Below are 17,160 nucleotides of genomic sequence, written 5' to 3' on the forward strand. Positions count from 1 at the left end.
TTCACCCCTCCCTCTACAGGGCTTCTTGGGCTGGGAATTCTGCAATGAGAAAGGGGCTCTGGGCTGTTTCTCACAGGACAGCCAAATGTCACCACCCTGTTACACTATGGAAGGTATAGAGTGCTAATCTTTTTTCCTCGCTCTTATGGAGTGTATTTGATATTGGCAGAGAAAGCAATGGCACCCCACTCCAGTACTCTTGCCTGGAAAATCCCATGGACGGAGGAGCCTGGTGGGCTGCAGTCCACGGGGTCGCTAAGAGTCAGACATGACTGAGCGACTTCACTTTCACTTTTCACTTTCATGCATTGGAGAAGGAAATGGCAACCCACTCCAGTGTTCTTGCCTGGAGAATCCCGGGGACGGGGGAGCCTGGTAGGCTGCCCTCTATGGGGTCACACAGAGTTGGACACGACTGAAGTGACTGAACAGCAGCAGCCTGGATGGTCTGGACCTTGCCCTCTGCTGGATTCTATTGCCCTTTCAGGGTGAGACCATTTTTAAGGAGATGCACAGGGGCTGCCTTCATCAGGGTTCACATCCAGACCTGGGAAACATCTCTGTTCTTGCCAGTGATGGGCGACTCACTCCCAGTACCTCCCCTTTCTTCCTTTGTTCTGCCCCCAGGAAGGCAGCAGCTCCAGGCTGATTTTTATCATTACTGTTTTCTTGGTAAGCATCAAAGTGGGGATTGTGATGGTGGTGGTGGTGATGATGGTCATGATGGTGATGATGGTGGTTATGATAATGATGATGGTGGTGGTGATGATGGTACTGATGGTGATGATGGTGGTGGTGTTGATGATGGTCATGGTGGTGATGATGGTGGTGGTGTTGATGATGGTCATGGTGGTGATGATGGTGGTGGTGTTGATGATGGTCATGGTGGTGATGATGGTGGTGGTGTTGATGATGGTCATGATGGTGATGATGGTGGTGGTGGTGATGATGGTCATGGTGGCGATGATGGTGGTGGTGTTGATGGTCATGATGGTGATGATGGTGGTGGTGTTGATGGTCATGATGGTGGTGGTGGTGATGATGGTAATTATGGTGATGATGGTGGTAGTGGTGATGATGGTCATGGTGGTGATGATGGTGGTGGTGTTGATGATGGTCATGATGGTGATGATGGTGGTTATGATAATGATGATGGTGGTGGTGTTGATGGTACTGATGGTGATGATGGTGGTGGTGTTGATGATGGTCATGGTGGTGGTGATGATAATGGTGGTGGTAGTGATGGTAATGATGGTGTTGGTGGTGGTGATGATTGGGATGGTGGTGGTGGTGGTGATAATGGTGGTAGTGGTTTTGATGATGGTGATGATGGTGGTGGTGATGATTATAATGGTCGTGATGATAATGATGATGATTTTTGCGGTGGTGGTGATGGTAGTGGTGGTGTTGATGTTGATGATGGTGATGATAATGGTTGTGGTGGTGTGGTGATGATGATGGTGGTGGTGATGATGGGGATGGTGATGATGCCCATAATAACATTACAACATGACATAACATTCTGCCCAGGTGCTATCAGTGAACCTAGAATCTGATCCCAGATCTCCTGCATCCCTTACATCACTCTGAAAGCCCATGACATAGACTGGAAATGGTAAGCCCAATTCATAGGCAAGGAACTTCAGAAAAACCACACGCCCTCCATCAAAGTGTCAAAAGAGGAATCAAACCAGACCTTTCTGATTCCCAAGGCTGTGTGCTCTTCTCAGAGCACTGTTCCTTCCTATTTTAGAAAGAACAGACAGTTGCTCTTGGGTTTTCAAATGAAAGGTGTTTGCACCCTAAAAGATGCTTCTGCTGCACTGAGATCATTGAAATGAATGATAGAATAAAGTGAAGTCATGCATGTCTGCAAACCACTGTTGCAGCGAATTGGCTGTGAAGTCGGCTTATGGAACAAATGTCTCCACTCAGCTGCGTTTCATACTGGCCTGCTCCAGCGCTTTCACGAGCCATTGATGTTTCATGGTACTTAGAGTTAAGAGGCTCTTCCATAGTCCAAAAGCTGACATTAACCCTACTATTTCTGTTGCCAAATAGACTCTCCGGCAGGCTCTTTCATAGCATAGCATCTACTGGGCACCTACTGTATGCAGAAGAAGGTAGTGACTCCAGAATGTCAGTGTAATAGGGGTTTAGAGGTTGTCATCTAGTTGGAAACTGGCAGGGGATAGGCAGAGTCTGGGAGCTTAGTCTTAAAGCCCTGTGTGCAAAGCAAGCGCAGACCTTTTTTTCAGGAGAGGATATTCTGCGGAGTGGTGCAGGGGAAGCTGATGGAAGGTGTGGGGGCAGTTGGAATCTCCCGAAGCCACTCGTTGGAGCAACTAGACATGAGGGATGGAGGATGATGCGCATCCCCTGCCTGCTGGAAGCAGACCTTCAGCAGCGGGCCTTGTGTTTGTGTTGTTTGTTCTTACTCCTCGAAGCACCACCATGCGCAGTTTTCTTATCTCCTCCCCACTCCCAGAGTGGCAGCAAACACTGCCCTTGGGCGTTGGATGAAGCTTGGTTGGGGGGAGGTGTCATCAATCCGCATCAGTTCCCAGAACTTCACTGAAGGCTGTTTCCCGGAATGCCTCTCCTCTGGCAGTTAGTTGGTCCGTCAGGATGCTCCTGTTTAATATCCTTTCGTGTCTTCCATCCCCTGCAAGGTGACACCCAGGGGACCTAAACTTGGCTCTCTAAATCCTCCGTGGCCTAGTCTCCATTCCCACATCTGTTCCCGAAGCTGGGCACAGGGGCCGCCAGGTGTGCCCCTTCAGGAGCCGTGACCCTTCTCCCTTCCTCCCTCTGCCGCGGGCACTGCCCTCTCTGCCTCTCCTGCATGCCTGCCTTGTGGTCCCCTTCTCTTTCTTTCGGGTCCTGAGCAAGTGCCACCTCCTCCAGGGAGGCTTCCGTGCTGCACCCCATCTGCGTTAGACTCCCTTCTCTGCACTATGATGGTAACTCCTGCCGCAATCCCTGGCTTTCTAGTCTGAACAGACCACTGCTCTGCAGCTCCTCCTGTCTGAGTGCCACACAGCGCCTGCCACATGCTGCGTGCATGCTAAGTTGCTCCAATTGTGTCTGACTCTGTGTGACCCCCACGGACTGTAGCCCACCAGTCTCCTCTGTCCATAGGATTCTCCAGGCAAGAATACTAGAGTGGTCCACCATGCTGTCCTCCAGGGATCAAAACCGTGTCTCTTAGATCTCCTGCACTGGCAGGCAGGTTCTTTACCACTGGTGCCACCTGGGAAGCCCTAACATGTAGTAAATGCTTGGAAATATTAGGGAGGGGACACAAGGAAAGGAGGGGACACAATCAGGGCTGCCTTGATTGATGCAGCCAAAGCTGAATTATCTGGCGTCCCTACAATCAGAGATCAGTTTTGTCCAGCACGCCTGCCATAGCCCTGGTTTCTGGGCCTTACTGAAGTGCTTCCCGGATTGTTAACTGTCCTTCATTAGTGGACTGTCCTGTGTTTGGGTCTTTAAAAGTGTGTCATCCCTTGCCGCTCTGAATAGTGATGGCAGGTTGGAGCATCTTCCATGAATCTTTTGTCTTTCTCCACCCCACCCGCGGTCCCATCCTCTAAACATAATAGATAACCTGGCTGATTTTGAGGCATTTGCCACATAATAAGTGGAAAGATCATTTCATTTTATATGAGGAGGCAAGTTATAATTAGCAAGCAGTCAGCTTGTTCTGCGTCAGAGAAAAATGGAAGACCCATGTCACACTGCCAGCAGGTGGCTCGGGGTCAGCACTCGTTTCCCCCAGGGAAGGGTTGTTAATGGGGGTATCGAAGGCAAGCCTACTGGCTCTGCAGCACTTGGCCCTGCGGTGACCTCTCGGCAGGAATGGTCATTTCATGAATGAGTCTTCAAAAGCCCAGTCCATGCACAGATCCATTCCTGCGTGCAGGAAGGACCAGCATGGGCCATTTACAGGTTCAGCCTGTGGCTCCCTCATCCCCCACTTCTTAGCTTGGGCCCTGACCACATAGTATATCTCGAGAAAATGAGTGCTGCCTGAAAAAAAATAATAGTCTTATTGAATGCCTGTAACTTGGCTTCTCAAGACCCCCTCCTCTTCTCTCTGTCCCCCAAGCCTGAACCTCAGCAACAGTGACATCCTGACCATCTACGACGGTGACGAGGTCATGCCCCACATCTTGGGACAGTACCTGGGAAACAGCGGCCCCCAGAAGCTGTACTCGTCCACGCCGGACCTAACCATCCAGTTCCACTCGGACCCCGCCGGCCTCATCTTTGGGAAGGGCCAGGGATTCATCATGAACTACATCGGTAAGTGTTTCAGCTAGTTACTGTCTGTCTGTGTGTTTAGATGCAAGCCAAGACCATTCCCTCTAGATGTGTCTTTTGGGGCGTGTGGTGCTATCTGAGTTTTTTTTAATATATTGGCACAGGAAATACACATTGTCTTTTCATTTTTTTAGGAGGTGGGCTCTCCAGTCGGAAGGACCAGGGTTCGAGTCCTAACACTGTAATCAATGGCTGTGTGACCTTGGGCAAGTCACTTAACCTCTCTGAGCCTCCTTCTTATCATCTGTAAAATGGAAATAGTGATGCCTCTTCCACGGGGTTGACGCCAGGACTTAGTAGATCATGACTTTAACACGTTATTGACCTGGAGATTTTTGCAGGAACTTAACTCCTCCTGTGGCCATAGTACGTCTCCAGTCAGTAGTCTTGCCTGAACAAGACTCCATGTCTTTGGTTCTTCCCACTGGCTTGAAGATTTGCCCATATCCAGCCGATGCAAAGTGTTCTCTTTGTACCTTCTCTGGCCTCCAGAATACTAGCCACTTCCCTGACCACTGGCTGTCTTAAGGAGCTTCATGCGTCTGAGAATAAGTCCCTTGCATTTGTTTGGTTTTGTTTGCTTGTTGGTGGTGTTGTTGAGGCAGGGAATATGACTTCATTTGGGAAGCTGGCAGACAGAGAAGATGGCAGAATAATGTCTCAAAATAGCCCTCTTGGTCCCCTGCTTTTTATTTCCAGCTGGTGGACACTCCCCATCCCTTCCCTGCTCGGCATGCATCTCTCAGAAAAGCAATCACAAGTATCTGTCTTCTTTGTTATGTGTCTCAGGGGCCTTTTTACCCTTGATTGCAGTGCTGAGTACTTCAGAGTGTTATTGCTGCCACTTTCCATGCCTTCTTTACCGGCCAATGCCCTGGGCAGAGGCTTTCCAGGCCAGGTGCCCTCTGGAGTCAGCTGCCTTTGGGGGGAGAGCTTCTGGTGACTCAGCTTCAATCCATCTCCTTAGACCTTTCTTCCCCACCTCCCTCCCTCCTGGAAGATGAGGTCATAGGTTTTGCTCATTTGTCTCCTCTGGTAGCCGGGTCAGTCTTCCAAAATTGCATTCAGCTTGATGACGGAAATCTGACTCTCTCCAAGGCTGCCCAAGGTTGACCAGAAAGCCCGGCCAGTGTTCACTTTGGCACTGTCTTGAAGAGGAGGTGTTCTTGTTAACTGATGCCAAAAAACTCAGATTCGTGTGACAATTCGAAACTGGCCAGCACTATTATGTGTGTTATTTTATTTCATCTTCAAATCCATTGTCTCTGTTTCCAGAGAGTTTGGTTCACAAACTTTCATGCCAGGCCCTGTGCAAGGCATCAGGATACAGGAACAAATAGAATTCTCTCCCTGCCCTTGAGCCAGTTAGTAAAAATGGGAGAAAGAGTCCCATTAGCAGACAATAGCAGGACCATATCCTGATGAGCACAGGATTCCAGCAAGTGCTTCCCCGGGGTGCACAGCCTGGCTCGTACAGGTAACACAAAAAGAGAGAACAGTTCCGGTTTTTCTTATTTCTGTTAAAGAAATACATAGCTAATTTCTGTATTTAATTTTTTTTTAAGTTTTTTTTTTTTGGCTATGCTGGGTCTTCGTTGCTGCAAATGGGCTTTTCTCTAGGTGTGGCTACTAGAGAGGCTACTTTCTAACTGCGGGGTGCAGGCTTCTTGTTGGGGCCTCTTCTCTCACTGCAGAGCATGGCCTCCAACTGTACCACTTCAGGAATTGTGGCACACAGGCTCAGTTGCTCCACGACGTGTGGGATCTTCCCAGACCCGGGATCAAACTGGGGTCCCCTGCATTACAAGGTGGATTCTCAACCACTGGACCACCGAGGAAGCCTTGTATTTAATTTTGATGTCAATCAATTGCTCATCACTACCTGGCCTGAAGACCATGTTGATTTCAGAGGAAGCCAGGTCTGAAGTCAGTGGGAAAGGGTGCCGTGATTGACTAGTGATGTCTGTCATGGGCACGGGAGAGGTGTTTGCTACACTGGGTCTAGATTTAACCAGATGTAGATGCAACTCCTGTCCAGTAGAGGGGTCCAACGGGAGGGTTGGGGGTTTCTCTTGTCATCTAGAGAATTCTGAAGCTCCTAGACTGATCTCAAGGCCTGACCCCAGCTCTGCAAGGTGGCCAAGGCTTATCTGCCCTGGATGCTGTCAGAACTGTCCATGGGAACCCTGAACCTACATGGTTCTGACTTCCCATTATTCTTCTCTGCACAGACAGAAGCAAAGACCCAGTCTCCACATTGCTTCTTATGTTTTGCTATTGTCTGTGGCCAAGCATATGGGAGGGAAGGGACTTAAAAAGCAGAGATGAGTAAGCAGTGTTTTGCAAAGAGTTATTGGTCACTTGTGTGTTTATTCCTCTAATCTCAGGATAATAAATAAGCTCCATATTGTGGGTTAGCTCCAATCAAATGACTGTGGCTCCCTGGAGTGTTGTGTGGAAAAGGATTGGAAGGTTTCAGCTTGACTCAAAGAAAAAAGTTGCTGTGATTGATTAGTGATGTCTGCTATGAGCATAAGACTGGGAAGTGGTGGCATGTACTCAATACATATTTTGCCAAAAATTGGACCATCGTGCTGATCTTGACCATGAAAATGGAACCATGACTTCAGATCCCTAAATCCTGGCGCCTGCCACATGGTAGGCACTCAGGTCTTAGTCAAAACAAATCACTGACTCCATATGTCTCATATTAGTGTTATTCTGGTATCCTACACATTAATTAGTTTCCACCTTGCCTCTAGGGATAGTCAGGGTCATGATTCTTGTCTCCACTCTATGATTGAGGACAGTGAGGCTCAGAGATATTTACTGACATGACAGGCGCCACACAGCTTCTAAAAAACGAACGATAACAACAAAAAATTAGAAGGGAAGTTATCGGACTCCTAGGCAAGTTTGGCAAAGTTAACAGAGTTTCATCAGATCATGCCAGAACCTTCACCTGGGGTGTTTGGTGAACACGTAGATTCCTGAAGCAGGGTCTCCAGGAGGGTCTCCTGAATCTGAAACTGAAGAAGAGAAGGTTGCGTGACTGGGCCAAGGCCACCCAGTTAGTGGACGGTAGGGCCACACTTTGAGCCAAGGCTCTGCTGCCTGGTGGCAGCGCCGAGCAATGGCAAACGTGATGAGTGCCCCGGAGGAGACGGGAGGTCCTATGGAAATGTGTAGTCGTGTCGGCTTACTGAAAAGGCACACACATATATGGAATCTAGAAGGAAGGTACTGATGAAACTATTCACATGGCAGGAGCAGACATGCAGATGTAGAGAACAGACATGTGGACACGTTGGGGCAGGAGAGTAGTGATCTGTTGGGACGGGTGGAGTGAGTAGCGCTGAGTGAAATAGACAGCTAGTGGGAAGCTGCCGTCTAGCACGGGAGCTCCACTCATGCTCAATGACAGCCTAGAGGGCCGGGAGGGGGGCGGGAGGGAGGCTCTCGAGGGACGGGATATATATGTGTGCATATAGCTGATTCACGCTGTTGTACAGCAGAAACTAACATGACATTGTCAAGCAATTGTACTCTAATTAAAGTATAAATATTTAAAAAAAAAAAGAACATGCAAAAAAATAAGTCAGGCAAGCAAATCATTCTGTCTCAAAACTCTTGGCACAAGGCAGACCGCAGATTCCGTCTTTGCCCCCATTTCTCCTCTTTCATCCAGAGCCTGAGCTGTTGCAGCTGTGTCCCAAATCCAGGGCTTGGCTGATTTTTCAAAGGCCTAAAAATAGAGGCTTCTGCTCCCCACCAGGCAATTCTAGAAGCCGTTTCCCGCTCCCCTCCTTCTCGCAGACACCCAGGAGATCTCCTTCCCTCAAATAAAATCATGATGAAATCCCGGGGAAAAACCATTGCTTGTTTCTCAGAATGACTTTCCCGCAGACAGAGGAGGTGCTTTGCTTCCCCCAGAAGCACAGAAGAGCCACAAATTAATTATATGGTGTAATTAGCTCTTGTCTCAAAATCTGTGCAGTGGGCACTCTGAAGCGAGAGTCGTAGTGGTGGGCTTTGGATTGCTACCTTAGTAACAAAGGTTGGCAGGAGGAAAACAGAGTTATTCTGGAGGAAGACTCTGTGATGATAAGCTGTGTGTAGCATTTTCTGGAGTGTGGTTACTGTTCACTGATGGCAGGCAATGGGATCTGAAGAATGCAACCAATAGTTATTCTATCTTAATAGTTACATGTTTGTCTCAATCTGCAGTACAAAAAGTGTATGTGACTAATCCATCAAGCCCATAGCTCTATGGACATTTCTTAGGACAACGTTGAGGCCATGTGCATGTATGCATGCTTAGTCATGTCCAACTGTTGTGATCCTGTGAACTGTAGCCCACCAGGCTCCTCTGTCCATGGGATTTCCCAGGTAAGAATTTTGGAGTGGGTTGCCATTTCCTTCTCCAGGGCATCTTCCCAACCCCGGGATGGAACCTGTGTCTCCTGCGTTGGCAGACGGATTCTTTACCACTGAGCCACCTGGGAAGCCCAAGGCTGAGGACAGGAGCAACCTACTGCTGTGTAACAGATGACTCCCCATGCCCAAATTAGCCATAAATGCTTACTGTCTCACAGTTGCTGTGAGTCAAGAGTTGAGGAGCTCACACTGAGTGGTCTTGAGTTGGGATCTCTTATGAGGTTGTGGTCAGGATGCCAGCTGGAGCTGCCGTCATCCGACGGCTTGACTGGGGCCGGAGGTCACACATCCACAGTGGGAAGAAGTCATCGTAAAAGCCCCCTCTAGAAGAGTTCCTGCAGGTCAAGAGTTCCTGCCAGGTTTCAGAAGTTGTATTGCTTATTTCCAGAGGCTTCCTCATCTTCTATTTGCTCTTCCCTCTGACATTCATAAAACAAACCCCCAATAGAGAGGCCACCTTCACTTCTAAGGATGACATTTTTCTTTTAAAGAGGTGTCGAGGAACGACTCTTGCTCTGATTTGCCCGAGATCCAGAACGGCTGGAAAACCACTTCCCATACGGAGCTCGTGAGGGGGGCCCGAATCACCTACCAGTGTGACCCCGGCTACGACATCGTGGGGAGTGACACCCTCACCTGCCAATGGGACCTCAGCTGGAGCAGCGACCCCCCATTCTGCGAGAAAAGTAAGAGCCGTCTTGGCTTTTTTCCCTTTAGGTCATCAGACCGTAAATCCCTCCATTACAAATACCATTAGGTGCAGTGTGCAACCTTGCATCCAGGTCCTCGGACCCTGGCACAAACATTTCTCGGGGGCGCCAATTCTTAAAAGCGAAATTAAAATCAAGTGTCTTTTGTCCTGGCCTATTCTCCAGCCACATGCATTGTCTTTCAAATGAGGAAAAAACTAAGTGGGGAAGTGTTCCAGATCATTCTGTAGTTCTCAGCAAACCGATGGTCGTGCGGCCCTAACGCCGCCTGGTCTGATCTGTCTCGCACAGTCATGTACTGCACCGACCCCGGGGAAGTGGACCACTCGACCCGCTTGATTTCTGACCCCGTGCTGCTGGTGGGCACCACCATCCAGTACACCTGCAACCCGGGCTTCGTGCTGGAGGGGAGCTCCCTCCTGACCTGCTACAGCCGCGAGACCGGCACCCCCATCTGGACCTCGCGCCTGCCCCACTGTGTTTGTGAGTCCTCCGCACTGACTTGAGCCCCCGGGGGACCCCGCCGGGAGGGCTGGCTTCCTTTTCTTACCGGTGGAGGGCTGGGCTGTGAGGAGGCAGCACCCACTGCTGGGAGCATGTATTATGATTATGACCTATGACCACAGCCCACAGGTTTGAGGGTGCTGCTACTCCAACATTTATGGTAAACGTTATCATATGGTTAAGATTTACAGTGAGTTATCAAGCACTGTGCTGAGTCTGCCTGCAATGCAGGAGACCCTGGTTCAATCCCTGGTTCTGGAAGATCCCCTGAGAAAGGAATGGCAACCCACTCCAGTATTCTTGCCTGGAGAATTCCATGGACAGAGGAGCCTGGCGGGCTACAGTCCATGGAGTCCCAAAGAGTCGGACACAACTGAGCGACTAACACATACACACACACACGTGCACACACACACTGGTTGAGTCCTTTCCCAGAATTCCCTCTCTTCCTCCTCTAGTAGCTTTGTGAACACAGCAGTACTGTCTCCATCTTCTGAAGAAGATGCTGAGGTTCAGAGAGGTGAAATCGTTGCCCCAGCTCACACAGCCTAGTGAGTTATGCAGGAGGCCAGAGGCAAACCCAGACCAGCCTGACCCTGCGTGCTTAAAATCAAGCAGTCCACAGGTCAGTAAATAGAGTGGATTTAAACTCTTTGGCCTCCTCTACGGAGCCATCAAAACAAATGTTTGGCTTTAAAAAAAAACCTTTGGGGGTTTCTCTACCATAAAAACTCCAAAAAGGCTCCTAAGGTCACTCTGAGAATGGAAGAGTAACACCATATTCTCACCAGGCAGAGGAGGTGGAGAGCAGGGGTCTGGAGGTCTCAGCCTCAGGAGCGCATGGGAATCATCTAGAATGTCTGAAAACTCCCTGGAGATTGGGATGCCGTAGGTCTGGGGTGCAGCCTGAGTTTCAGAAGCTCCCCAGGGATTCTGCTGTGCTGGGAGGGATGGGACCCATTGCTTAAGGAAAGCCTGAGGCTCCGCAGAAGGCTCAACCCCTCACGCAACATCCGGGGTTCAGAGGCGTCAGCAACACTGCTGTTTGTGCCCTGTCTTGCGTGAGTGTGTTTCAAGCAGATCCACAGCCAGCCCAAGCTCCCAGAGCCACACTGAGGCCTCCGATAGTATTGGAGAATCAAGAGTTAGAACAAGAAGAAGGTCGGTGTTGATTATTTATGTTTATTGTAAACTCATCTACACCTGGGGGCTTCCCTGGTGGCTCAGCTGGTAAAGAATCTGCCTGCAATGCAGGAGACCTGGGTTCAATCCCTGGGTTGGGAAGATCCCCTGGAGAAGGGAAAGGCTACCCACTCCAGTATTCTGGCCTGGAGAGTTCCATGACTGTATAGTCCATGGGATCGCAAAGAGTCAGACACGACTGAGCGACTTTCACTTCACTTCATCTACATCTGATGCAAAGGGCTTAAGGACATGGCTTTCCGCTCCAGCGGCTATGTTTTATCACTTCTCACTAGTCTTCCAAATAGGCTTCGTGGATCTTTTTCATGACCACACAAACAAGCGGTCCTGCCATTCAGACGGGTAAAAGCCGTCGCTGTCGGAGGACAATTGGAAAGCCAGAAAGTCCTTGTCCTCTTCCATTGGATAAACAGATACAGGCAGCCCTTGGAGATTACTGTGGGTTCGGTTCCAGACAACCACAATAAAAGCAAATGTTGTAGTAAAGCAGAGATTTTGGTCTGAGATGGAGACAGAGATGTTGGGACAGCGTCCCATGATGACAGAAGCAGAGACGGGAGTTTTGCGCCTGCAAGACGAGGGTGCCAGGCATGGCCAGCAACCATCAGAAGCTGGGGAGAGGTAGGGAAGCACCCGCCTTTGGAGGTTTTGGAGGGAGCAGGAGCCTGCTGCCTTCTTGACTTCAGGCTTCTCGCCTCCAGAGCTAGGAGACAAGGAGTGACTTTTGTCCTAAGCCCCCTGGTTAGTGACCTTCGTTACAGCCGCCCAGGAAGCAAATACAGATCTCACGCCCCCCAGTGACTGTGAGTGAGTGAAAGAGGCTCAGTTGTGTCTGACTCTTTGCGACCCCATGGAATGTAACCTGCCAGGCTCCTCTATCCATGGGATTATCTCCAGACAAGAATACTGGAGTGGGTTGCTATTCCCTTCTCCAGGGGATCTTCCTGACCCAGGAACTGAACCCAGGTCTCCGGCATTAACAGGCAGATTCTTTACTGCTGAGCCACCAGGGAATCCCCGAAGGTGAACTGCACCCAATGTGGGAGGGGGGTGGTCAGAAGCATCTTGAGTCATGCAAGCTGCTGAGACCTACCGATGAAAAGCTAAAAATAGATGCTGATTTAAAAATACTGAAGGGTGGAGATATTTTTTAAAAAGAAAGGAAAGGCCCCTCACTCATCAGGCACAGTCTTCAAAGACCCTCTGGGCCACAGCAGCTGCTGGGATTCCCAGAAGGCAGTCCCCTGCCTCAGGGCCTCTGCCTCTCCCTCTCCCGGGATCCGCAGCACTCTGGTGAGAAGGCGTCCCTGACACCCGTGCTAATGAGTTCACAAGTCAAGCCGGGTGTCAGGAGACACGCCGTCCTCCTCTTAGATGCTGTAAGAACCTGGCGTGGGGTGCCAGCATCATTCCAGGCCTGGCGGGGCTGACAGGAGATGACGCGTGAGACAGGAGGACCGCCAGAGTCTAGCAGCGAGGTGCCCAGAATGAGGGGGAGGCTGCATCCGGATTCCATGATGAGAACGAGGTTATTGAACCTAAAGCAGCTTTAAGATGTTTCCTCTGCTGAGCCAAGGAAACAGCCCAGTTTGATGGGCACTGTGGCTGTGCCCAGCCCTTCCCCAACATTCACACGCTTAACCCTCACAAAACTGCATGAGCTGTGTGCGTGTGCGCACTCGAAAGCAGGCTGAGAAGGCCCAGAGAGGGTGAGCGCCTTTCCTGAAGTCACACAGCAGGCGAGGGAAGCGCTCAGGATTCCAGCTCAAGCCTGATTAACCCCCCAAAGCATCATCTTCCCGCCTCACCTGTCTGCAATCATAGCTCCTGAGCAGAGCTCTGGGGCTCTGCTGTTGACCAAGATCTTCCACCAAGAGAATCAGGAAGCAGACGGCAAATTGTATAAGCTCAGGATGTCTGCAGCCTCTGTTCACAGTCACTTACCAACGCCATAATTTGGTCAGGCTGGGACTCAAAGCCATGAGTTCTCACTCTTGGTTCCTTTACCCCAGGCCACTTGAAGAAGAGACAGATCATAAGAGAAGGAAGAGTCTGGGGTTTGCCATCAGACCCACCCCTGGCTCTGCTGGGTGACCTTGGGCAAATAGCTTGCCCTCTCTGGGCCTCAATCCCTCACCTGTGAAAAGGGGATTACTACTTCCTACCAGGCAGGGTTATTGGATGTAGCTCAGTCATTTAATGGGTCCTCTTATATGCAAGCAGATGCCGACACAGAGGCCCCCCCAACTTTCTCAACTCACAGAATCTCTAGAATGCCAGGATTGTTTCATAGATTTCCCAGGCTAGAACACTTAGCAGTTACACTTATGAACCAGTTAGCTCCAAACCACTTAATAAGTAGCTATATCCTGACAACTTAGTAGCTGCTTGAAAAAGTAATGCCCATGAATTCACAGAAAGGATCGTATTTTTATTTCATTCTTAAATAGTGCTATGCTATGCTATGCTAAGTCACTTCAGTCGTGTCCGACTCTGTGCGACCCCACAGACGGCAGCCCACCAGGCTCCCCCGCCCCCTTATCTGTAATTAATAACAGCATTACTACTGTGGGGATGTGTGTGCCTTTTGGGTTCTCCCAAACATCTCAGCCTCTTAGCATCAGGCTGGGCTCTGCCACCCGCATCTCCTGGTCCACCTTGATTTAGTCACAGCCCTTGCTTTTCGGCAGAGCAACCAGAGAAAACCTAGCATCATCGAAAGGACATAGCTCAGTCTGATGTTAAAATAGTGAGCTTCCCCAAAGTAGTTCACATGGGCTGGAAGGCGTCACTGTGTCTCCTCCACATTTTTAAAAACCTCACAGCACCCTCATGAGTTCACAGTGGCACCCCAGGCACCATGGTCCATAGTTTGGGAACAGTGGTGGTAGGTCCTGAAAATACAGCAAAAAAACACAGCGGTATATAAACAGACACAATCCACATAGTCAGGAAGCCTGGGATCTATTGAAAATGTGGGAGGAGACACAAGTCGGTAAAAGGAATAACAATGAATCTTCAGCATCACCTCCTCCAGGAAGGCCTCCCTGCCCACCTCGGCGAGGTCATGCTTCCCTCCTCCGTGCTCCCACGGCTCCTATAGCCGCACAGCACTTGCTGCAGCTGATTGAAATGATCTGCTGTTATGTTCAGAGTCACACACTTACCAGGAATGTATCCATTTGGTCGTTGTATCCCTCGGTCCCAGCAGACTCAAAAAAATGACAGTATTCGTTGCAGTTACTGTGTTTGTCACAGTCAGCAGTGCTAACGTGCTCTTTATTGCGCTTTGTGGCTTCGTTGCAACCTCCCTTCTTTGGAGGCAGTGAAAAGTCATGAGGATCTGACACAGTCAGTGAGGGTTTTCTGGATGGAATCTCCAGGGAGGCTTGTAGGGATCCCCCAAGAGGCCCTGGCCCTTCATAGCCCAGAACCCACAAATACGAGACCTGGAAAGTTCCCGACCTGGACCGAACCCTCATGGCCAGATGGTGGCCATAGTAAAAGTTTCCACTGATGAATCGTCCCCAGCAGCCTCACCTCAGCCAGCATGCCAGGCTCGAGCATTTAGAGATTCCTGTCTCTGCGAAAGCAACGTGTGATGTGCTAAGTCTATAGCTTAGGCTATAGTCATGTCCAAATCTTTGTGACCTAATGGACTGTAGCCCACCAGGCTCTGTCTATGGGATTTTCCAGGTAAGAATACTGGGGCACGTTGCCATTCCTTTCTACATGGAATCTTCCCAACCCAGGGATCGAATCTGCATCTCTGACATCTCCTGCATTGGCAGGCAGGTTCTTTACCACTAGCTCCAACTGGAACAAACCTTCATTATAGCAGAACCATTAAGTGCACAGGACTTCAAATCCAGCAGGTCAAGTTTGCCCTGCCACTTGTCAGCTGCGTGACTTAAACAAGCCAAAGCTGGTGTCCTCATCAGAAAAACTGACCATGACAACCATAGATACAGATGCTCATAACCATATGTCTAGCATATAATAAGTGTTCGGTTAATACTGGTTGCTAATTACCACTCAGTTTCAATGCTCCACTACTGTAGAGTGTGTTATAAACCATTCATAGCAATAAGCAAACAACCTGATTTTGAGCATTTTGCTCACATGTGCTCCATAAATGTACATTTTTTCCTGTACCAAAGGGGAGAGAGGAGTGGCTGGGAGGGAATGAGGGTAGCTTGGTGATTATGTCTATAAGCCGTGAGTCCAACTCACTTGAATTCCTGGGAGAGGTCAGGATGACATCACACAGATTACCATCAGAATTGTTTAGACCTCAGACAAGTGATTCTCAACCGGGCTGAATTTGCTGCCCAGGGGACAGCTGTCAGTGACAGTTTGTAGAGGCATCTTTGGTTGTCGTTGGGAGAGGGTATGCTGGCATCTAGTGGGCAGAGGCCAGAGATGCTGTCCAACTTCCTGCAAGGCTCAGGACCACCCCCCTCCCACAAAGAATTACCCAGCCCAAAAATGTCAGTAGCATCTAGGTTGGAAAATACCTGCCTTAAACAATCTTATTTCAAAGTGTGAGTACATCCTCACGGGGGAATGCCATTGTCCAGCCACATCTCAGCTCACAGATGAGGTCTTGGTCCAGTCCGTTTACTTAACAGGCAGGAAAAAAATGAAGTCCAGAGACGTGAAGCGAGCGGCAGAACCTGGCCTCCAGTTTCAAATTCAAGTCACTTCCCATATCACTTTCCTGCCATCTTCTGGGAACTGGAGATAAACACAGATGCCTTTGAAGATGGTTGGTTTCTACCAGGGATGGAATTCCATGTGGAATTCTTCTCACTGTTACTGATGATTGAGTCAAAATTGAATGGGGCTGACTCTGGAGGCAGAGAATCAAACCACAACTCAGCCACTTCCTTCTTGTGTACCTTTCACAAGAGACCTCTGCCCGAGCCTCAGTTTCCTCATCTGTAAAATGGGCTCTCTGGTGCAGTGATTAACAGGACTTGGACCACTTGGATGTGAATCCTGTCTCTCCCACTAACTGGCTTGACAGGTTACCCAGTGGGATACCCCAGCAGTTCTTCATTTGCACAGATATAAAGTGAGGATGGCCATAACAGTGTGTCTTGGGGTTGTAATAATTAAAAGAGGTGGTGCTTATCGTAAAGAATCTGCCTGCCAACGCAGGAGACATGAGAGACTCAGGTTCGATCCCTGAGTTGAGAAAACCCCCTGGAGGAGGAAATGGCAACCCACTCCAGTATTCTTGCCTGGAGAATCCATGGACAGAGGAGCCTGAAAGGCTACAGTCCACGGGGTCACAGAGAGTCCAACACGCCTGAGTGAGCACAGAATTCCACGGCGTGCATGTATGCATGCGTGCTCAGTCACTCAGTTACTTCTGACTCTTTGCAGCCCTGTGGACGATAGCCCACCAGCCTCCTCTGTCCATGGAATTTTCCAGGCGAGAATACTGGAGTGGGTTGCCATTTCCTTCTCCAGGGGATCTTCCCAACCCAGGGATTGGACCTCTGTCTCCTACATTGGCAGGCAGATTCTTTACTACTGCACCACCTATATACATCACATCTTTATCCATTCTTCTGCTGATGGACGTTTCGATCGCTTCCATGTCTTAGCTATTGTAAAGAATGCTACATGTGTCTTTTTGAACTAGACTTTTCTCCAGATGTATGCTCAGGGAGTGGGGTTGCTGGGTCCCATGGTAACTCCATATTTAGTTTTTTTAAGGAACCTCCATACTGCTCCATAGCGGCTGCCCCAGTTGACATTCCCACCAACAGGGTAGGAGGGCTTCCTTTTCTCCACCCCCTTTCCAGCATTTACTATCGGTAGCCTTTTTGATGACAGCCATTCTGACTGGTGTGAGGTGGTCCCTTATAGTTTTGATTTGCATTTCTCTAATAATTAGCGATGTGAAGCATCTTTTCATGTGCCTCTTGGCCCTCAGTACGTCTTCTTTGCTGGCTGGATTTTAGAA

The 17,160-nt window shown here is 49.5% G+C and overlaps 1 protein-coding gene across 1 annotated transcript in view; it reads left to right on the forward strand.

Moving 5' to 3' along the window:
- The window catches only part of SEZ6L (seizure related 6 homolog like), a 71,305-nt gene that overhangs the window by 41,772 nt on the left and 12,373 nt on the right, over positions 1 to 17,160 (forward strand). Inside the window, exons 10-12 of the mRNA XM_055549959.1 lie at positions 4,115 to 4,311; positions 9,258 to 9,452; positions 9,768 to 9,959. Coding sequence (XP_055405934.1) covers positions 4,115 to 4,311; positions 9,258 to 9,452; positions 9,768 to 9,959 — 584 coding nt within the window. The remainder of the gene's footprint in view (positions 1 to 4,114; positions 4,312 to 9,257; positions 9,453 to 9,767; positions 9,960 to 17,160) is intronic.

Source organism: Bubalus kerabau, chromosome 16, assembly GCF_029407905.1.
Source record: "Bubalus kerabau isolate K-KA32 ecotype Philippines breed swamp buffalo chromosome 16, PCC_UOA_SB_1v2, whole genome shotgun sequence".
NCBI lineage: Eukaryota > Metazoa > Chordata > Mammalia > Artiodactyla > Bovidae > Bubalus > Bubalus kerabau.